Source organism: Garra rufa, chromosome 7 (genome assembly GCF_049309525.1).
Source record: "Garra rufa chromosome 7, GarRuf1.0, whole genome shotgun sequence".
NCBI lineage: Eukaryota > Metazoa > Chordata > Actinopteri > Cypriniformes > Cyprinidae > Garra > Garra rufa.
Window position 1 is genome coordinate 18,710,724 of NC_133367.1, and position 15,690 is coordinate 18,726,413.

The 15,690-nt window shown below is 30.9% G+C and overlaps 1 protein-coding gene across 1 annotated transcript; it reads left to right on the forward strand.

Moving 5' to 3' along the window:
* Positions 1-2,276: 2,276 nt before the first annotated feature.
* Positions 2,277-3,608, forward strand: LOC141339015 (uncharacterized). Its single transcript, XM_073844631.1, has one exon. The coding sequence runs from the start codon at positions 2,696-2,698 to the stop codon at positions 3,329-3,331; it is 636 nt and encodes a 211-aa protein (XP_073700732.1). The 5' UTR covers positions 2,277-2,695; the 3' UTR covers positions 3,332-3,608.
* Positions 3,609-15,690: the final 12,082 nt, after the last annotated feature.

A 15,690-nucleotide genomic window follows, 5' to 3' on the forward strand; every position in this document is an offset into this window, starting at 1 on the left:
TTGAACAGTAAATCAGCATATCAAAAGGATTACTGAAGGATCATGTGACACTAAAGACTGGAGTAATGATGCTGAAAACTTATATAACTTATAAAATATATTCAAATTGAAAGCAATTATTTTAAATAGTAAAAATATTTCACATTTATTTTACTGTTTGTACCGTACTTTGGATCAAATAAATGCAGTCTTGGTGAGCAGAAGAGAATCTTGTGAATCTTAACTGGTAGTGTATATAATGAATAATAGATTTAACAACTAGTTTTTGTGTAAAAGTAAAGCTATACTTTCGAAGATTTTATTATAAAACAATGCATATATACAAATACATACATGCAAAATACATAGATAACATAAACTATATTGCCAAAGGTATTCTAATGAACAAGTTTGACTATTTTAGTAATTTCCATGAGTACAAATCTCAATGCTGAAGCATATAATGATATTCTAGGGAATTGTGTGCTTCTAAATTTATAGCAACAGTTTGGACAAGACTCTTTTCTATTCTAACATGACAACGCCTCTGGTTATGAGGCAAGGTTCATAGAGAAATTATTGATTCAGTCAATGTGGAAGAACTTGACTGGCCTGCATAAAGCCAAGTCATAATCCCAGCTGAACTTCAAATGCAGACGTTGAGCTACAAACTCATCACCAAACACCAATGACTTGTATGTCTGGGTACAATCATTTTAGACAAATCCGAAACTGTTGCAAGAGAGATGGAAATACAATTTAAATGCAATACGTATGTTTCCATATTTGTTGCGACAAGAAGGGGGCGTGCCAATACTTTTGTACCATGTAGTGTATGTACAAGTCATTGGTGTTTGGTAAGTTTTGGTGCATTTAAAGTCCCTCCAGAGGTGTTCAGCAGAGATTAGGACTTGGCTTTATTACAGATTAGAAGAACAGAATTCCTTAGAAGATTTGTACTGATGGAAATGACTAAAGTAGTCAACCCTGTTCATTAGAATACCTTTTGGCATTATAGTGTCACATTTTGCCCATCACAAACCCACGAAACCCCTGCAATTTCTTTATGCACCTCTAGGGGCTTCAGAGACAAGGAATACATTGTAACCAATACATTAAACATAAATAAAACTCTAAATAAATAATCACAAATTGCAAATATGGTAACGAATCTGTAAATCGGATTATAATCGATTCATTTAAATGATATGTATGTATATAAATTGACTATTATAAATATTCTAAAAAATGTTAATACTGATAATAACTAATAAAAATGACTAATAATAATCTATCTATCTATCTATCTATCTATCTATCTATCTATCTATCTATCTATCTATATTCACTCGTTCATACATTCACTCTTGCTCACTCGTGCGATGCATTAAATGCATTCACTCGTTCATTATTTGTTTAATTATTCATGTCAGGCTGTCTTATAAAGGCAACCATCTTTTCCACTGCTCCTCGAGCAGAAAATCAGTCCCTCAACTGCATTTCAACCTCTTTTGTTTTTTCAAAGGCTTTTCGAGGCTGGTCGAATGGAAAAAGTGTCACTTCTTCCGGCACAGCGACTAGTGTGTTTATATGTGCTGTTATGTCATAAGCAAGCATTTTTTTGTTTTGTTTGTGGGTGTCTCCGCTAAAATGGTAACCGTCCAGGCGGCTTCAATTGTTCGCCTTTTGGACTTGATTAAACAAACACCACATCGACGGAGGATCTTAGTCGTGTTATGAAAACATGAACAGAAATTTATTTGTATGCATTTTAGAGTATTTCATATCTTAATAAGGAAAACAAAAGCGCGATTGGGTATAAAAAGCCTGGAGGGGAACTGGGAAATATCGACTGAAAGATAACAACAACCGTTCACAGAACAGCCATTCGTTTGTTGTCCTCACATCTTTCACATACATCACGTATACACGCTCTTTGTCGTGGTGACGTTTCTCAACTGATCCAAGAACGGTTGTACTTTCTTGTCTAGGCATTAAAGAGATGCGGATTGTGAGTGGAACTGATCCTGGAACAGCACCCGCGGAGACGAGACGGAACAAACCATTCGTGTTCTCGGAGGGGCCAGCTTCGTGAAATACGAAAAAACGGCGTTGTCGAGGCTCTTCAGGTAAAAGGAGATTTTTGTTTCAGAACATATAAATATGAACTTAAGTTAGCATTTATATATGTTGTTGTTAGATTAAACTGTAGTCATATTTTGAATACCTCACTCCCCTATGCCTTCGAAGGCGTTTGCCGCGCCCCAACAGTATAAATATCCCACTAGACGCGGATTTCTGTAGATGTCAACTGTCATTTCGAGATCGACGCAAGTCAGAGACGGAGAGAAACCGTAGTTTGTTGGCACTTATCCAAATTAAAACAAACTACAAGCATATTTCTCCACTCTTCAGACATTTAGTCAACGATTTTGCTTTTAACCTGAGGAAAAAAAAAGACACTGGTTACTCGGAAAGGCTGTGGAGGGGTGTGACTGGTCTCAGATCAGAGCCACACACGCGTCAAGCTGCCTATACAGAGGGCACTGCGCCAGGCTATGTGCCATCTAAAGCCAGTGACAAAGAAAAAATCGGAAAAGATTGTAAAAAGGTAGACGACTGAGGGGTGAATCGTGTAGAGACACACGAGTAACCAAAACCCGAGAAGAAACAGCCTTTGTTGCCCTCCAGATTATGTGAGAGCGCACTACAGCTGATGCTAGACGCTGAGAAAATGTGCGGAAGAGGCATGATATGCCAATGGGAGGTCTACAGCAACAGACCCCCCGTTAAGGAGACGGAAAAACCCAAGAGCGAGTCGAGGAGAGCCAGCGGTGGCGCTAAACAGAAATGGCACAAATGGGGAAAGAGGCAAGGAAGACGGGCGCACTATCCAGAAATGCGCAGAAATCGAGCAAGACTGGCTCGGTGGTCTGGCACTCTGGTCTCATTGCGTCCCGCTAATGTTCAAGGCAACCGAGCGCCTGGTATGAGAGCGCCCAGGAACACCAACCAGTTCCTCATGCATGAGAAATACCAGATGATGCACATGCGATCAGACTCAGTCGGCACCGACAGCGGCTCCGACTGCGAAATGGATTTCGCAGATATGGACTCATACCTGGGTGTTCTAGAGAACGCTAGAGGCGCACTGTTGGACAGTCCAGATTTGCCTTCGGCACCCACTTTTTTTGCACGACAGATGAACCAGTGCCAGCCATTTTCCTTCTTCAGCTTCGATCAAGAGGAAAGCATGCAGTATTTCCCGTCGGAGGACGACATGATGCAGAGCGAAGACTTCATGCAAAGGGACTTCAAAGAATTCTGTGACACTGTGGCACCTTGTATTTAGACACCTGCCACAGGTAACATATTTGTTTACATCACTTCGGTGGTTTTATGAACCGTTTAAAATCTGTTGATTGCAATGTGAGAGGCATTTCTTTGTTTGTTTGTTCTGTGATGTGTTACGACTAGTGAGGGAAAAGGGTCCAAAGTAGGAGTGTGACCAGGCAGCCAATCACCATCGAGCTCATTTGATCGCTCTTGACAAACATAGCAGCGGTTTGTGCTGCAAAACAAAACCCTATGTGAATGTTTTTTTCATAATAAATGAACATTTTGATACACTTTGTCTATATTTTTTTTATTACGCTTCATTTTGGACACACTTTGCACTTTGCTATAAAACATACAGAATGACTTGTCAAATATGTTTATTCACATTATTAGCATGGTTTACATTTGTAATGATCTTACAACCGAACAGTAGATAATTTTTTTTTTTTTTTTTCATGACACACTAATTTATATATTTTGTTGTCATGAAAAAAGGATATGCGTAACAGAAATATGATGCCTGTGTAACATTTAAGTACCTTCTTTCCAACACACACACCCTTCAAGTAAGTTATGGAGATCTGACACAAGAACAATAGCAAAGCTCATGAGACAAGGTGTGTGTGTGTGTGTGTGTGTGCAAAAGCATCTCTATAAAACCGTATAATCTGTGTCACTAATTGGGTTTCCGTTTTCAAGGCACACAATGATACTTATGATCATCTCTAGTCTTTGTATATGACAATATATCAGTGTTAATAAGTACATTTAAAGCCCCACTAGTCAATTAAAATGCAAAAAAGGTTCAACAAAATGGCTCAGATGAGATCTTTCTTCTGAATAGAGCCCTGAGTGTTTTGATCAGCAGAGGTTCAGCCCCTTTCCTTCACAGCTTGCCAACTGCATGTTAGATAATTGTGGTGCAACTTCTCTGGGCCAAACCCACAGTATTGTGTGTTCAATTCCCCTGGCTTTATTTATAGCCCATTAACTGCCGATAAAAACAAAAAAAAAAACAAAAAAAAACCTTTTACTGAAATAGGAAAAGAGACTTTTAGATGGTTTTTCAGAGTAGTTGACTGTGTGGTATGATCTATCTAAACCCATAAAAAACTTCTTAATCATGATTGTTAATCAATAAACAATTCAAATTAATCAATTCATTTTAGATTTTATCATTATATGTATATATATATATATATATATATATATATATATATATATATATATTTAGCTTATTTAGTAACTTGATAAAAATAACTAAAACTAAAATAAAAATGCATAAAAACTATATAGACATTAAAAAAACTAATAAAAGTGATACACAACAAAAATGCACAAAACATTAGCTAGAATTAAAATAGGACATAAAAAAATAATATAAAAATGACAAAACGCACTACAGAAGTTACTTAAACGTTATCTAGAATTAAAATAAGAAATAACTAATAAAAATGACAAAACGCACAACAGAAGTTACTTAAACGTTAGTTAGAATTAAAATGAGAAATAAAAAAACTAATAAAAATTACAAAACACAAAGTTAATATAACGTTAAAATGAGAAATAAAAAAACTAATAAAAATGACAAAATGCACAACAGAAGTTACTTAAACGATCGCTAGAATTAAAATGAGAAATAAAAAAACTAATAAAAATTACAAAACACAAAGTTAATATAACGTTAAAATGAGAAATAAAAAAACTAATAAAAATTACAAATGCGCAACAGAAGTTACTTTAACGTTAGCTAGAATTAAAATGAGAAATAAAAAACTAATAAAAATGACAAATCGCACGACGGAAGTTACTTAAACGTTAGCTAGAATTAAAATGAGAAATCATAAAAATAAAAAAGGACAAAATTCACAACAAAGTTACTAAAACGTTAGCTATTATTAAAATGAGAAATGAAAAACAATAAAAATGACAAAAACGCACAACAGAGGTTACTTTAAAGTTAGCTAGAATGACAATTTGAAATAAAAATTGAATAAAAATACAAAACACAATAAAGTTACTAAAGCGTTAGCTAGTAATAAAATAAGAAATAAAAAACTAATAAAAATTACAAAATGCACAACAGAAGTTACTTAAACGATCGCTAGAATTAAAATGAGAAATAAAAAAACTAATAAAAATTACAAAACACAACAAAGTTAATATAACGTTAAAATGAGAAATAAAAAAACTAATAAAAATAACAAATGCGCAACAGAAGTTACTTTAACGTTAGCTAGAATTAAAATGAGAAATAAAAAACTAATAAAAATGACAAATCGCACAACGGAAGTTACTTAAACGTTAGCTAGAATTAAAATGAGAAATCATAAAAATAAAAAAGGACAAAATTCACAACAAAGTTACTAAAACGTTAGCTATTATTAAAATGAGAAATGAAAAACAATAAAAATGACAAAAACGCACAACAGAGGTTACTTTAAAGTTAGCTAGAATGACAATTTGAAATAAAAATTGAATAAAAATACAAAACACAATAAAGTTACTAAAGCGTTAGCTAGTAATAAAATAAGAAATAAAAAAACTAATAAAAATTACAAATGCACAACAGAAGTTACTTAAACGATGGCTAGAATTAAAATGAGAAATAAAAATACTAATAAAAATTACAAATCGCACAAATGCACAACAGGAGTTACTTAAACGATCGCTAGAATTAAAATGAGAAATAAAAAAACTAATAAAAATTACAAAACACAACAAAGTTAATATAACGTTAAAATGAGAAATAAAAAAACTAATAAAAATAACAAATGCGCAACAGAAGTTACTTTAACGTTAGCTAGAATTAAAATGAGAAATAAAAAACTAATAAAAATGACAAATCGCACAACGGAAGTTACTTAAACGTTAGCTAGAATTAAAATGAGAAATGAAAAAATGAAAAAAAAAAAAAACAGTCAAAATGACAAAACACACGACAAATTTACTAAAATATTAACTACAAATACATAAAATAAATTATAAACACTCAAAATATTACTAGAAACCTACAACAGTAGTAGTAGTTTAGTTACTAAAATAACATTGTGTTTTGGAATGTTGTAATTTAGCATTGTTTTTAATGTAATGTAATGCAATTTGCACAAATAAAGAGGAGTATAACAAATACTATAAATTGTATGATTATTTTTATATTTTAGTATATGATTGTTTTTCATTCATTCAGTAAAACGAATGTAAAGAAATGTAAAAACAGCTATCTTGAGCATTCAGATTTCATGAATTTTATTCTTGTTAGTAGTCAAAATTGTTTAAGAAAACCAGTGGTGACCAGTAACAGCACCTAAGAATGCACACTTTCCTTTAAACCCTAATGAAAGACCACTTTCCTAGTGCAGTGCATTGAACTTTTTACCTCAGTTGCTCTATTCAGACTCATGCACATTATCCAACTGGTTCAAGATTAAACACTTCATGCCAGGAACAAGATTTTGGGACTGGACTTGCATCAAATGAGGCAAAGCTGCCCTTTGGACCAGAGCTTAAGGTGTTAGATCAAATATGTGTTGTGGCTTGTTATCGAGGTTGGCGGAGGAGTTAATCAGTAAACAAAGTGGTTTAATACCAAACTCATACTGTAAAATAAATATGATATAACATTTAGATCACTGCTAAAAAAGGCCTCTCCCATTCTGTAAATGGGCAGGTGGCATGACAAGCCTGGGCAGTGGCTTGCATCATGTTTATAATTCACGTATAATTATAATGACCTCATGCTGATTCAGAAACTGCATGGAATACTCTTTCTTGTCAAAGTTAATAAAAAAAGATCAGTCTTTCAGGCCAAATACATTATGCAAGTGACATTTTGGGTAACCATTATGAAAGGAAATGTAGAATTAGAATTCGAAACTCTCAAATAAGGAAGATTCAGGTTCCGAAGAAGCAGATCTAGATCATGTGACACTGATGGTGGGAGGAGGGGGCAAACAGGATAACGACTGCTAACAGTCAAGCTGGAACTTTAGTAAACACAAGATTCTCAAACCTGGCTCTCCATGCATGCCTCGTTCTCCTTTTCTTTAGCTTTTATAAAAGTACTTCATGTTTATATACTGAAATGCCTATGAAAGTTAGCACTGCATGAACACTGACTCTATTTAATAGCCATTTCTCTTGCTATTGTGCATGATTAATGTATTTTATGTGCTTCAAATTATTAATTAAAAGCAAATTAAAACAAAACATGCCCCAGTCAAGACTGACATCTAATTCGTTGTTGTTTGGTTGCATGTAAAACTTTAAACCAAGACATCAATTATAGATCGTTCCAACAGTGGTCAGGTCAGGGAAATACAATCTGCACAGTGTAATACTACAGTAAAACTTTACATGCAAACTAAAATGTGCGCTATACCTTTAAATGCCTAAGAGCCTGGCTACAGTTCAGTGCTGGGTGGATGTGTGTGTGTTTTGTGGGGGATGGGCTTCTCTCAAAGGGCTTTGCTATAGAAACAAATCAGAATAAAAATTACAAAATGCTTTTCACTTTGTTGAAAATCAGAAATAAAAAACAGATAAAAATGACAAGCCCACAACAAAGTTACTAAAACGTTAGCTAGAATTGAAATGAGAAATAAAAAAACGAATAAAAAAGACAAAACGCACAACAAAGTTTTTAAAACAATAACTAAAACGTTAGCTAGAACTAAAATCGAAAATAAAAACTAATAAAAATGATGAAACGCAAAAAGTTGCTAAAATGTTAGCTAGAATTAAAATGCTAAATAAAAAGTGAATAAAAATGACAACACAAAAGAAGTTACGAAAACGTTAGCTACAATTGAAATGGGAAATAAAAGCTAATAAAAATGACAAAACCCACAACAAAGTTACTAAAACGTTAGCTAGAATTAAAATGCAAAATAAAAAGCAAATAAAAATGACAACACAAATGGGAAATAAAAGCTAATAAAAATGACAAAACCCACAACAAAGTTACGAAAACGTTAGCTAGAATTGAAATGGGAAATAAAAAACTAATAAAAATGACTAAATGCAAAAAGTTACTAAAACGTTAGCTAGATTTAAAATGAGAAAAAAAGACAACACAAAAAACGTCCGTAACGTTACAAAAACGTTAGCTACAATTGAAATGGGACAAAACGCACAACAAAATTACTAAAACGTTAGCTAGAATTAAAATGGGAAAAAATAATAAACTAATAAAAATGACAAAACCCACAACAAAGTTACTAAAACTTAAGTAAGAATTAAAATGTGAAATAAAAAACGAATAAAAATTACAACGCACAACAAAGTTACTGAAACGTTAGCTAGAATTAAAATCGGAAATGAAAAAAATAACAAAAATGACAAAACGAACAACAAAGTTGCTCAAACATTAGCTAGAATTAACATGGGAAATAAAAAAACTAATAAAAATGACGAAACGCAAAAACTTACTAAAATGTTATCTAGAATTAAAATGTGAAATAAAAAACTAATAAAAATGACAACGCACAACAAAGTTACTAAAACATTAGCTAGAATTAAAATGCAAAATTAAAAATGAATAAAAATGACAAAACGCACAACAAAGTTACTAAAACTTAAGTAAGAATTAAAATGTGAAATAAAAAACTAATAAAAATGACAAAGCACAACAAAGTTACTAAAACGTTAACTAGAATTAAAATGCAAAATAAAAAACTAATAAAAATGACAAAATGCACAACAAAGTTACTAAAACTTAAGTAAGAATTAAAATGCGAAATAAAAAAACTAATAAAAATGATAATAAAAAAAGTTACTGAAACGTTAACTAGAATTAAAATGGGAAATGAAAAAACTGACAAAAATGACAAAACGAACAACAAAGTTGCTCAAACATTAGCTAGAATTAAAATGCGAAATAAAAAAACTAATAAAATGACAACACAAAAAAGTTACGAAAACGTTAGCTACAATTGAAATGAGAAATAAAAAACAAAAAAATTTGACAAAATGCACAACAAAGTTACTAAAACGTTAGCTAGAATTAAAATTGGAAATAAAAACTAACAAAAATTACAAAATGCACAACAAAGTTACTAAAACGTTAGCTAGAACTAAAATCGAAAATAAAAAATGAATAAAAATGACGAAATGCAAAAAGTTACTAAAACGTTAGCTAGAACTTAAATGTGAAATCAAAAAAGAATAAAATGACAACACACAACAAAGTTACTAAAATGTTAGGTAGAACTAAAATGGGAAATAAAAAAAAAAAACTAATAAAAAGGAAAAAGCACAACAATGCAAATAAATTGAGAAATATAAAAATAAAAACAAATTTAAAAATTACCACAGTATCTTGATACTAAAATAACATTGCATTTATGGAATGTTGTAATTTAGCATTGTTTTTAATGGTCAAATTAAAAACATATATTTGTAAACAATATTGTATGTGCTAAAAATTATTGAATAAAAACAAATTATGGGCAAACCAAGCCACAATTAAGACTAACGATTAATAAGCTGTTGTTTGGTTGCATGTAAAACTTTAAACCAAGACATCAATTGTAGATGTAATTGTTCTAACAGTGGTCAGGTCAGGGAAATGCAATCTGCATAGTCTAATGCTACAGCAAAACTTTACATGCAAACTAAATTGCGCGCTATACCTTTAAATGCTCAAGAGCCTAGCTACAGTTGAGTGCTGGGTGCATGTGTCTGTGTGTGTGTTTTGTGGGGGATGGGCTCGTCTCAAAGGCCTTTGCTATAGAAACAAATCTGTGACCTGTGGTGTAAACTCTCAGTGGAAGAGGCGCACAATCACACCCTATTTTTCTCTTTAATGACATGTCGTGGCATGCAAGACCAGAGGCCTGTCAGACTGACTCATAACTGTTTGACAGGCCGAGCCAGTTATCAATACAAACTAGCGCGTTGTCATGATCCAGAGTGCTTTAACACCATCAGAAGTCAAACACTGAATCATCCTGCAGTGTTTAAAGTGTGTACTTTAAAAACAAAGCATTTTAGAAAGTTTAGAAAGCAAGACTTTTTCTGCGAATGGCTTGAAAAAGGTTGTTTGGAGAGGTGAGGTACCTACTTTTAGCTAAAGAGTGTAGTGTAGCAACTGATTTACTTGTAATTATATTCATTATGTAGCATAGCCTCAAATGGTATTGCGCTAACTGCTAATAAACAGCTAACAGTGTATCTTAAACGCACTTTGAGTCACTTTGTATATGTATAAAGATGCTTTTGTGTTAAAGATACATTCTTAACATTTAATTAGCAGTTAACGCTACACATATATACCTTAAATCAGTAACCTTTGTTAATGCTGCATAGATGTTGTTGCGCTAAAGTCATTGATGTTTACATCTACATTTGTATATTTGACAGACATTTTTATCTTTAGTGACTTTTTAGCAGTTTATTAGCAGTTAGTGCCATTTAAGGCTATGCTACATTGTGAGTAGGCTATAATACAGCTAGAGAAGTGGCTTACTACATAATTTTGCCATAATATATAATTGTTTAATTCAGTAACCTTTTCTTGTTTGTGCTGCATAGACATTGTTGGAAATCATTTACATTATGTGTTTGACAAACATTTTTATCCAAAGTGACTTGTGGTGTATTCAAGCTACGGTTTTAGCAGTTCTTTAGCAGTTAGCTTTATGAAAATTGACCAATTTATTATAGTATAAAGTGTAGTAACCATGATTTTTGGCGTATTGATTTATACAGCCAGAGTTTTAGTATAAATACCGTGGTTAAACCATGGTTAGTGTAGCAAAACCATGGTTAATTTGTGGTTACCATAGTTTAACCATGATAAACGTAATTTAACTATATTTAACCAAAAGTGACTCAAAGGCCATTCAAGATACATTTTTACCAGTTCATTAGCAGTTAACGCTATTATTATAGCTAAAGGAGTTGTTAACTACATTCTTTAACCGTAAATATGTACCTTTTGATTACCTCAGTAACGTTTTTGTTCGCACTGGGTAGTTGTTGCGCTAAAATAATTTACATTTATGTATTTGACAGACACTTTTACCAAAAGTGTCTCATAGGGCATTCGAGAAGCATTTTTTAGCAGTTAGCGCTATTACATTGTGAGATTTATTATAGCTAAAGGAGTTGCTAACTACATTCTTTAGCCGTAAATATGTAACTTTTTAGTTTGAACTGGGTAGTTGTTGAACTAAAATCATTTACATTAATGTATTTGACAGACACTTTTACTAAAAGTGACTCACAGAGCATTCGAGATACAGTTTTTCAGTACATTAGCAGTTGGCGCCATTAAAGGCTACATTGTGAGTATAATCACAGCTAAAGGAGTTGCTAACTACATTTTTTAGCCATAAATATGTACCTTTTTGCTTACCTTTTTACCAAAATTGTCTCATAGGTCATTCAAGGCACATTTTTAGCAGTTCATTAGCAGTTAGCACTACATTGTGAGATTTATTATAGCTAAAGGAGTTGCTAACTACATTCTTTAGCCATAAATATGTACCTTTTTGCTTATCTCAGTACTTTTTTCTGTTGCGCTGGGTAGTTGTTGCGCTAAAATCATTTACATTTCTGTATTTGACAGACACTTTTACTAAAAGTGACTCACAGAGCATTCAAGATACATGTTTAGCAGTTCATTAGCAGTTAACGCCATTTAAGGCTACACTGTGAGTATAATCACAGCTAAAGGAGTTGCTAACTACATGTTTTAGCCATAAATATGTACCGTTTTGCTTACCTTTTTACCAAAAGTGTCTCATACACCATTCAAGATACATTTTTAGCAGTTCATTAGCAGTTAGCAGCACTACATTGTGAGAATTAATATAGCTAAAGGAGTTACTAACTTCATTCTTTAGCCATAAATATGTACCTTTTTGCTTACCTCAGTAACTTTATCGTTCGCACTGAGTAGTTGTTGCGCTAAAATTATTTACATTAATGTATTTGACAGGCACTTTTACAAAAAGTGACTCATAGGCCATTCAATATACATTTTTAACAGTTCATTAGCAGTTAGCGCTGCATTGTGAGAATTATTATAGCTAAAGGAGTTGCTAACTAAATTTTTTTGCCATAAATATGTACCTTTGCTTATTTTTTACCAAAAGTGTTTCATAGGCCATTCAAGACACATTTTTAGCAGTTCATTAGTAGTTAGCGCTACATCGTGAGATTTATTATTGCTAAAATAGTTGCTAACTACATTTTTTAGCCATAAATATGTACTTTTTTGCTTATCTCAGTAATTTTTTTCTGTTGCGCTGGGTAGTTGAACTAAAATCATTTACATTTATGTATTTGACAGACACTTTTACCAAAAGTGACTCACACAGCGTTCAAGATACATTTTTGCAGCAAATTAGCAGTTAGCACCATTTAAGGCTACATTGTGAATATAATCACAGCTAAAAAGAGTGTTCAATATACATTTTTAACAGTTCATTAGCAGTTAGCGCTACATTGTGAGAATTATTATAGCTAAATGAGCTGCTAACTACACACACAAAAAAAACCCAGAACAGCTGAAACCAGTCTAAGCTGTGGCTGTATCTGGTTTGCAGGCTGGGAGACTAGCTGACCAACCAGCTAAAACAAGCCGAAAACAGATTTGCCAGACTGACAGACCAGTTTAAACCAGCCAAACATGACTGGTTTGAGCTGGTTTTCTTTCAGCATGGGCAAATTTACCTTAGTGTTTAATCATTTTTCATTTTATAGAATGTTCTCATGTTAGTAGTTAGTCATCAAACACTAAACCAGATCTGTTTTTCTAAAATAGCAGCAACAAAAGCAGCATTGATAAGGTGAAGGCACGACCCACAGACTGTGAATGTGTGTCCGTTCCCTTCCCCCGCTGCCAAAGACGCTGCGAGCAGGATTATTCAGCGAGATAATGATATAAGAGAACACTCAATCCCAATCGACTCTCTCCCTCCCGCTGGCCCGCTCTCTTCCTCTCGCATGTAGCTTAATCTCCTAACAGGCCTAAAGGCTGCGCTTCATGTTGTACGCTCCCTTTCCCTCTATATCCTCTCCTTCACAGACATCTCTGACAATAAAGTGCCTCCTACACCCAATATTGAGCAAATCATGCGCTGTGAAACCGCCCCATTTCATGCCTGTGATTGGTCTCTGTCAGCCTGGAGTGGATGGAGCACTGGGGTTTGATCAACGGGACTGCAGCAGCTTTTGAAAGTAAAATGGGGGTTTTCATTGTCAAAGAGGAAGAGATTGTTGACCTTTGGGCATCCCCTCTTAAATATCTTCTTATTGAATTCGAGAGTAATGGTTTAGGATGGACACTGATTAAAACCTTTTATATGACTTTAAATGAAACAGATATCCAAGAATGTAGCCTTTATACATTGCAATAGGCCTGGTTTTCCTGAAGCTGTGTTACACTGTAAGTAAAAAAAAAAAGCCCTGGCATTGGGCCATATTGTTACGAACATCAATAGTTGTTTATTTTTGTAGTATTTATTATTATTATTTTGAAAGAGCTTTTATTTTTGTATTTTTAGAATAATTTTTTATCAGATGTGTTTGTATATTTTATTATAATATACATATTATATTATAATATATATTATTTTTTTACATATTAAAAAACATTTATATTTTATCAACTTTTTTTTTCTTTTAACTTTTTACTTCAATTTAAACTTATTTTATTTCAGTTAGTTGCCAATGCAGCATTTCTAGTTTTAATGTTTTCATATTTTATTTTATATCTTTAATATGTTGTTTTTCCTTTATTTCATATTTAATTAAATTTATTTAATTTAATCTTTGTCATATTATATATATTATACATTTTATTTATTTTATTCTATTGTATCTTATTATTTTGTTTATTTCATTTTATTTTTTATTCATCATTTATTTAATTTAATATTTTATTTATTTTTCATGTTTTATTATTTTATATTTTATTGTATTGAATTTTTGGTTTGTCAATGATTTTATTTTATCCATTTTATTTTATTATATCTTATTATTTTGTTTATTTCATTTTATTTTTTTATTCGTCATTTATTTAATTTTATTCTATTTAATTTAATATTTTATTTTATATATTTAATTTAATTTTATTATATTGTATTTAATTATTTTTTTCATTTTTTATTTTATTTAATTTTTTCATTTTTTATTTTAATAAATTCTATTTTATTTTATTCTATTTGATTTATTTTTCATGTTTTATTTTATATTTATTTGAATTTAATTGTTTATTTATTTTATTACATTTTATTCATTTTCCACGTCTTATTTTTTCATTTATTTTATTATTTTATATTTTATTGTATTGAATTTTTGGTTTGTCAATGATTTTATTTTATCCATTTTATTTTATTATATCTTATTATTTTGTTTATTTCATTTTATTTTTTTATTCGTCATTTATTTAATTTTATTCTATTTAATTTAATATTTTATTTTATATATTTAATTTAATTTTATTATATTGTATTTAATTATTTTTTTCATTTTTTATTTTATTTAATTTTTTAATTTTTTATTTTAATAAATTCTATTTTATTTTATTCATTTTACATGTTTTATTCTTTTATTTTTTTCATTTATTTTATTTTATTCTATTTGATTTATTTTTCATGTTTTATTTTATATTTATTTTAATTTAATTGTTTATTTATTTTATTACATTTTATTCATTTTCCACGTCTTATTTTTTTCATTTATTTTATTTTATTGTATTTTATTTATTTTTCATGTTTTATTTTATATTTTATTAAATAGTTTTTTCATTTGTCATTTATTTTATTTTATCTATTTAATTTGATCTTTTAATTTAATTTAATTTTAATTTAATTTTATTTTTTATTCTATTTTATTACATTTTATGTATTTTTGATGTTTAATTTAATTTGTTAATTTTTTCATATTTTATTTTATATTTCATTTGATCTATTTTATTTATTGTTTTTTATTTATTTTATTTATTTTTAACTACATTTTTATTGTATTTAATTTAATTTATTCATTTGTTTTCATTTTTTTTTTATTCATTTTCATTTATTTTGCATGTTTTATTTTTTATTTTATTTTAATAACCAAAAAACATTTTTTGTAATTTTCACAGGTTTAATAGTTTTAGTTTTAGTATTAGTTTTAGTTAACAATAGCACTGTCCTGACGTCAACACTGCCATTTTGGGTTCTCCCTCTGTGACTTTGTACCCAGCTGCAGTTACGGTTGATGTCATTTTATGGATGTGATTCTCACTTCTATAAATGAACCATTTTGATTCCGAGAAGACAATCTGACGGCATGAACGTCATGTTAGGTGAATCCTTAATATTTCTAGGTGTTTTCCTAGGCAGTGATAAAGGGAAGCATCATTGTTACAGTTTCTCATAT

Coding starts and splice junctions, on each gene's coding strand:
- LOC141339015 (XM_073844631.1), top strand. CDS start 2,696: ATGCTAGACGCTGAGAAAATGTGCGGAAGAGGCATGATATGCCAATGG.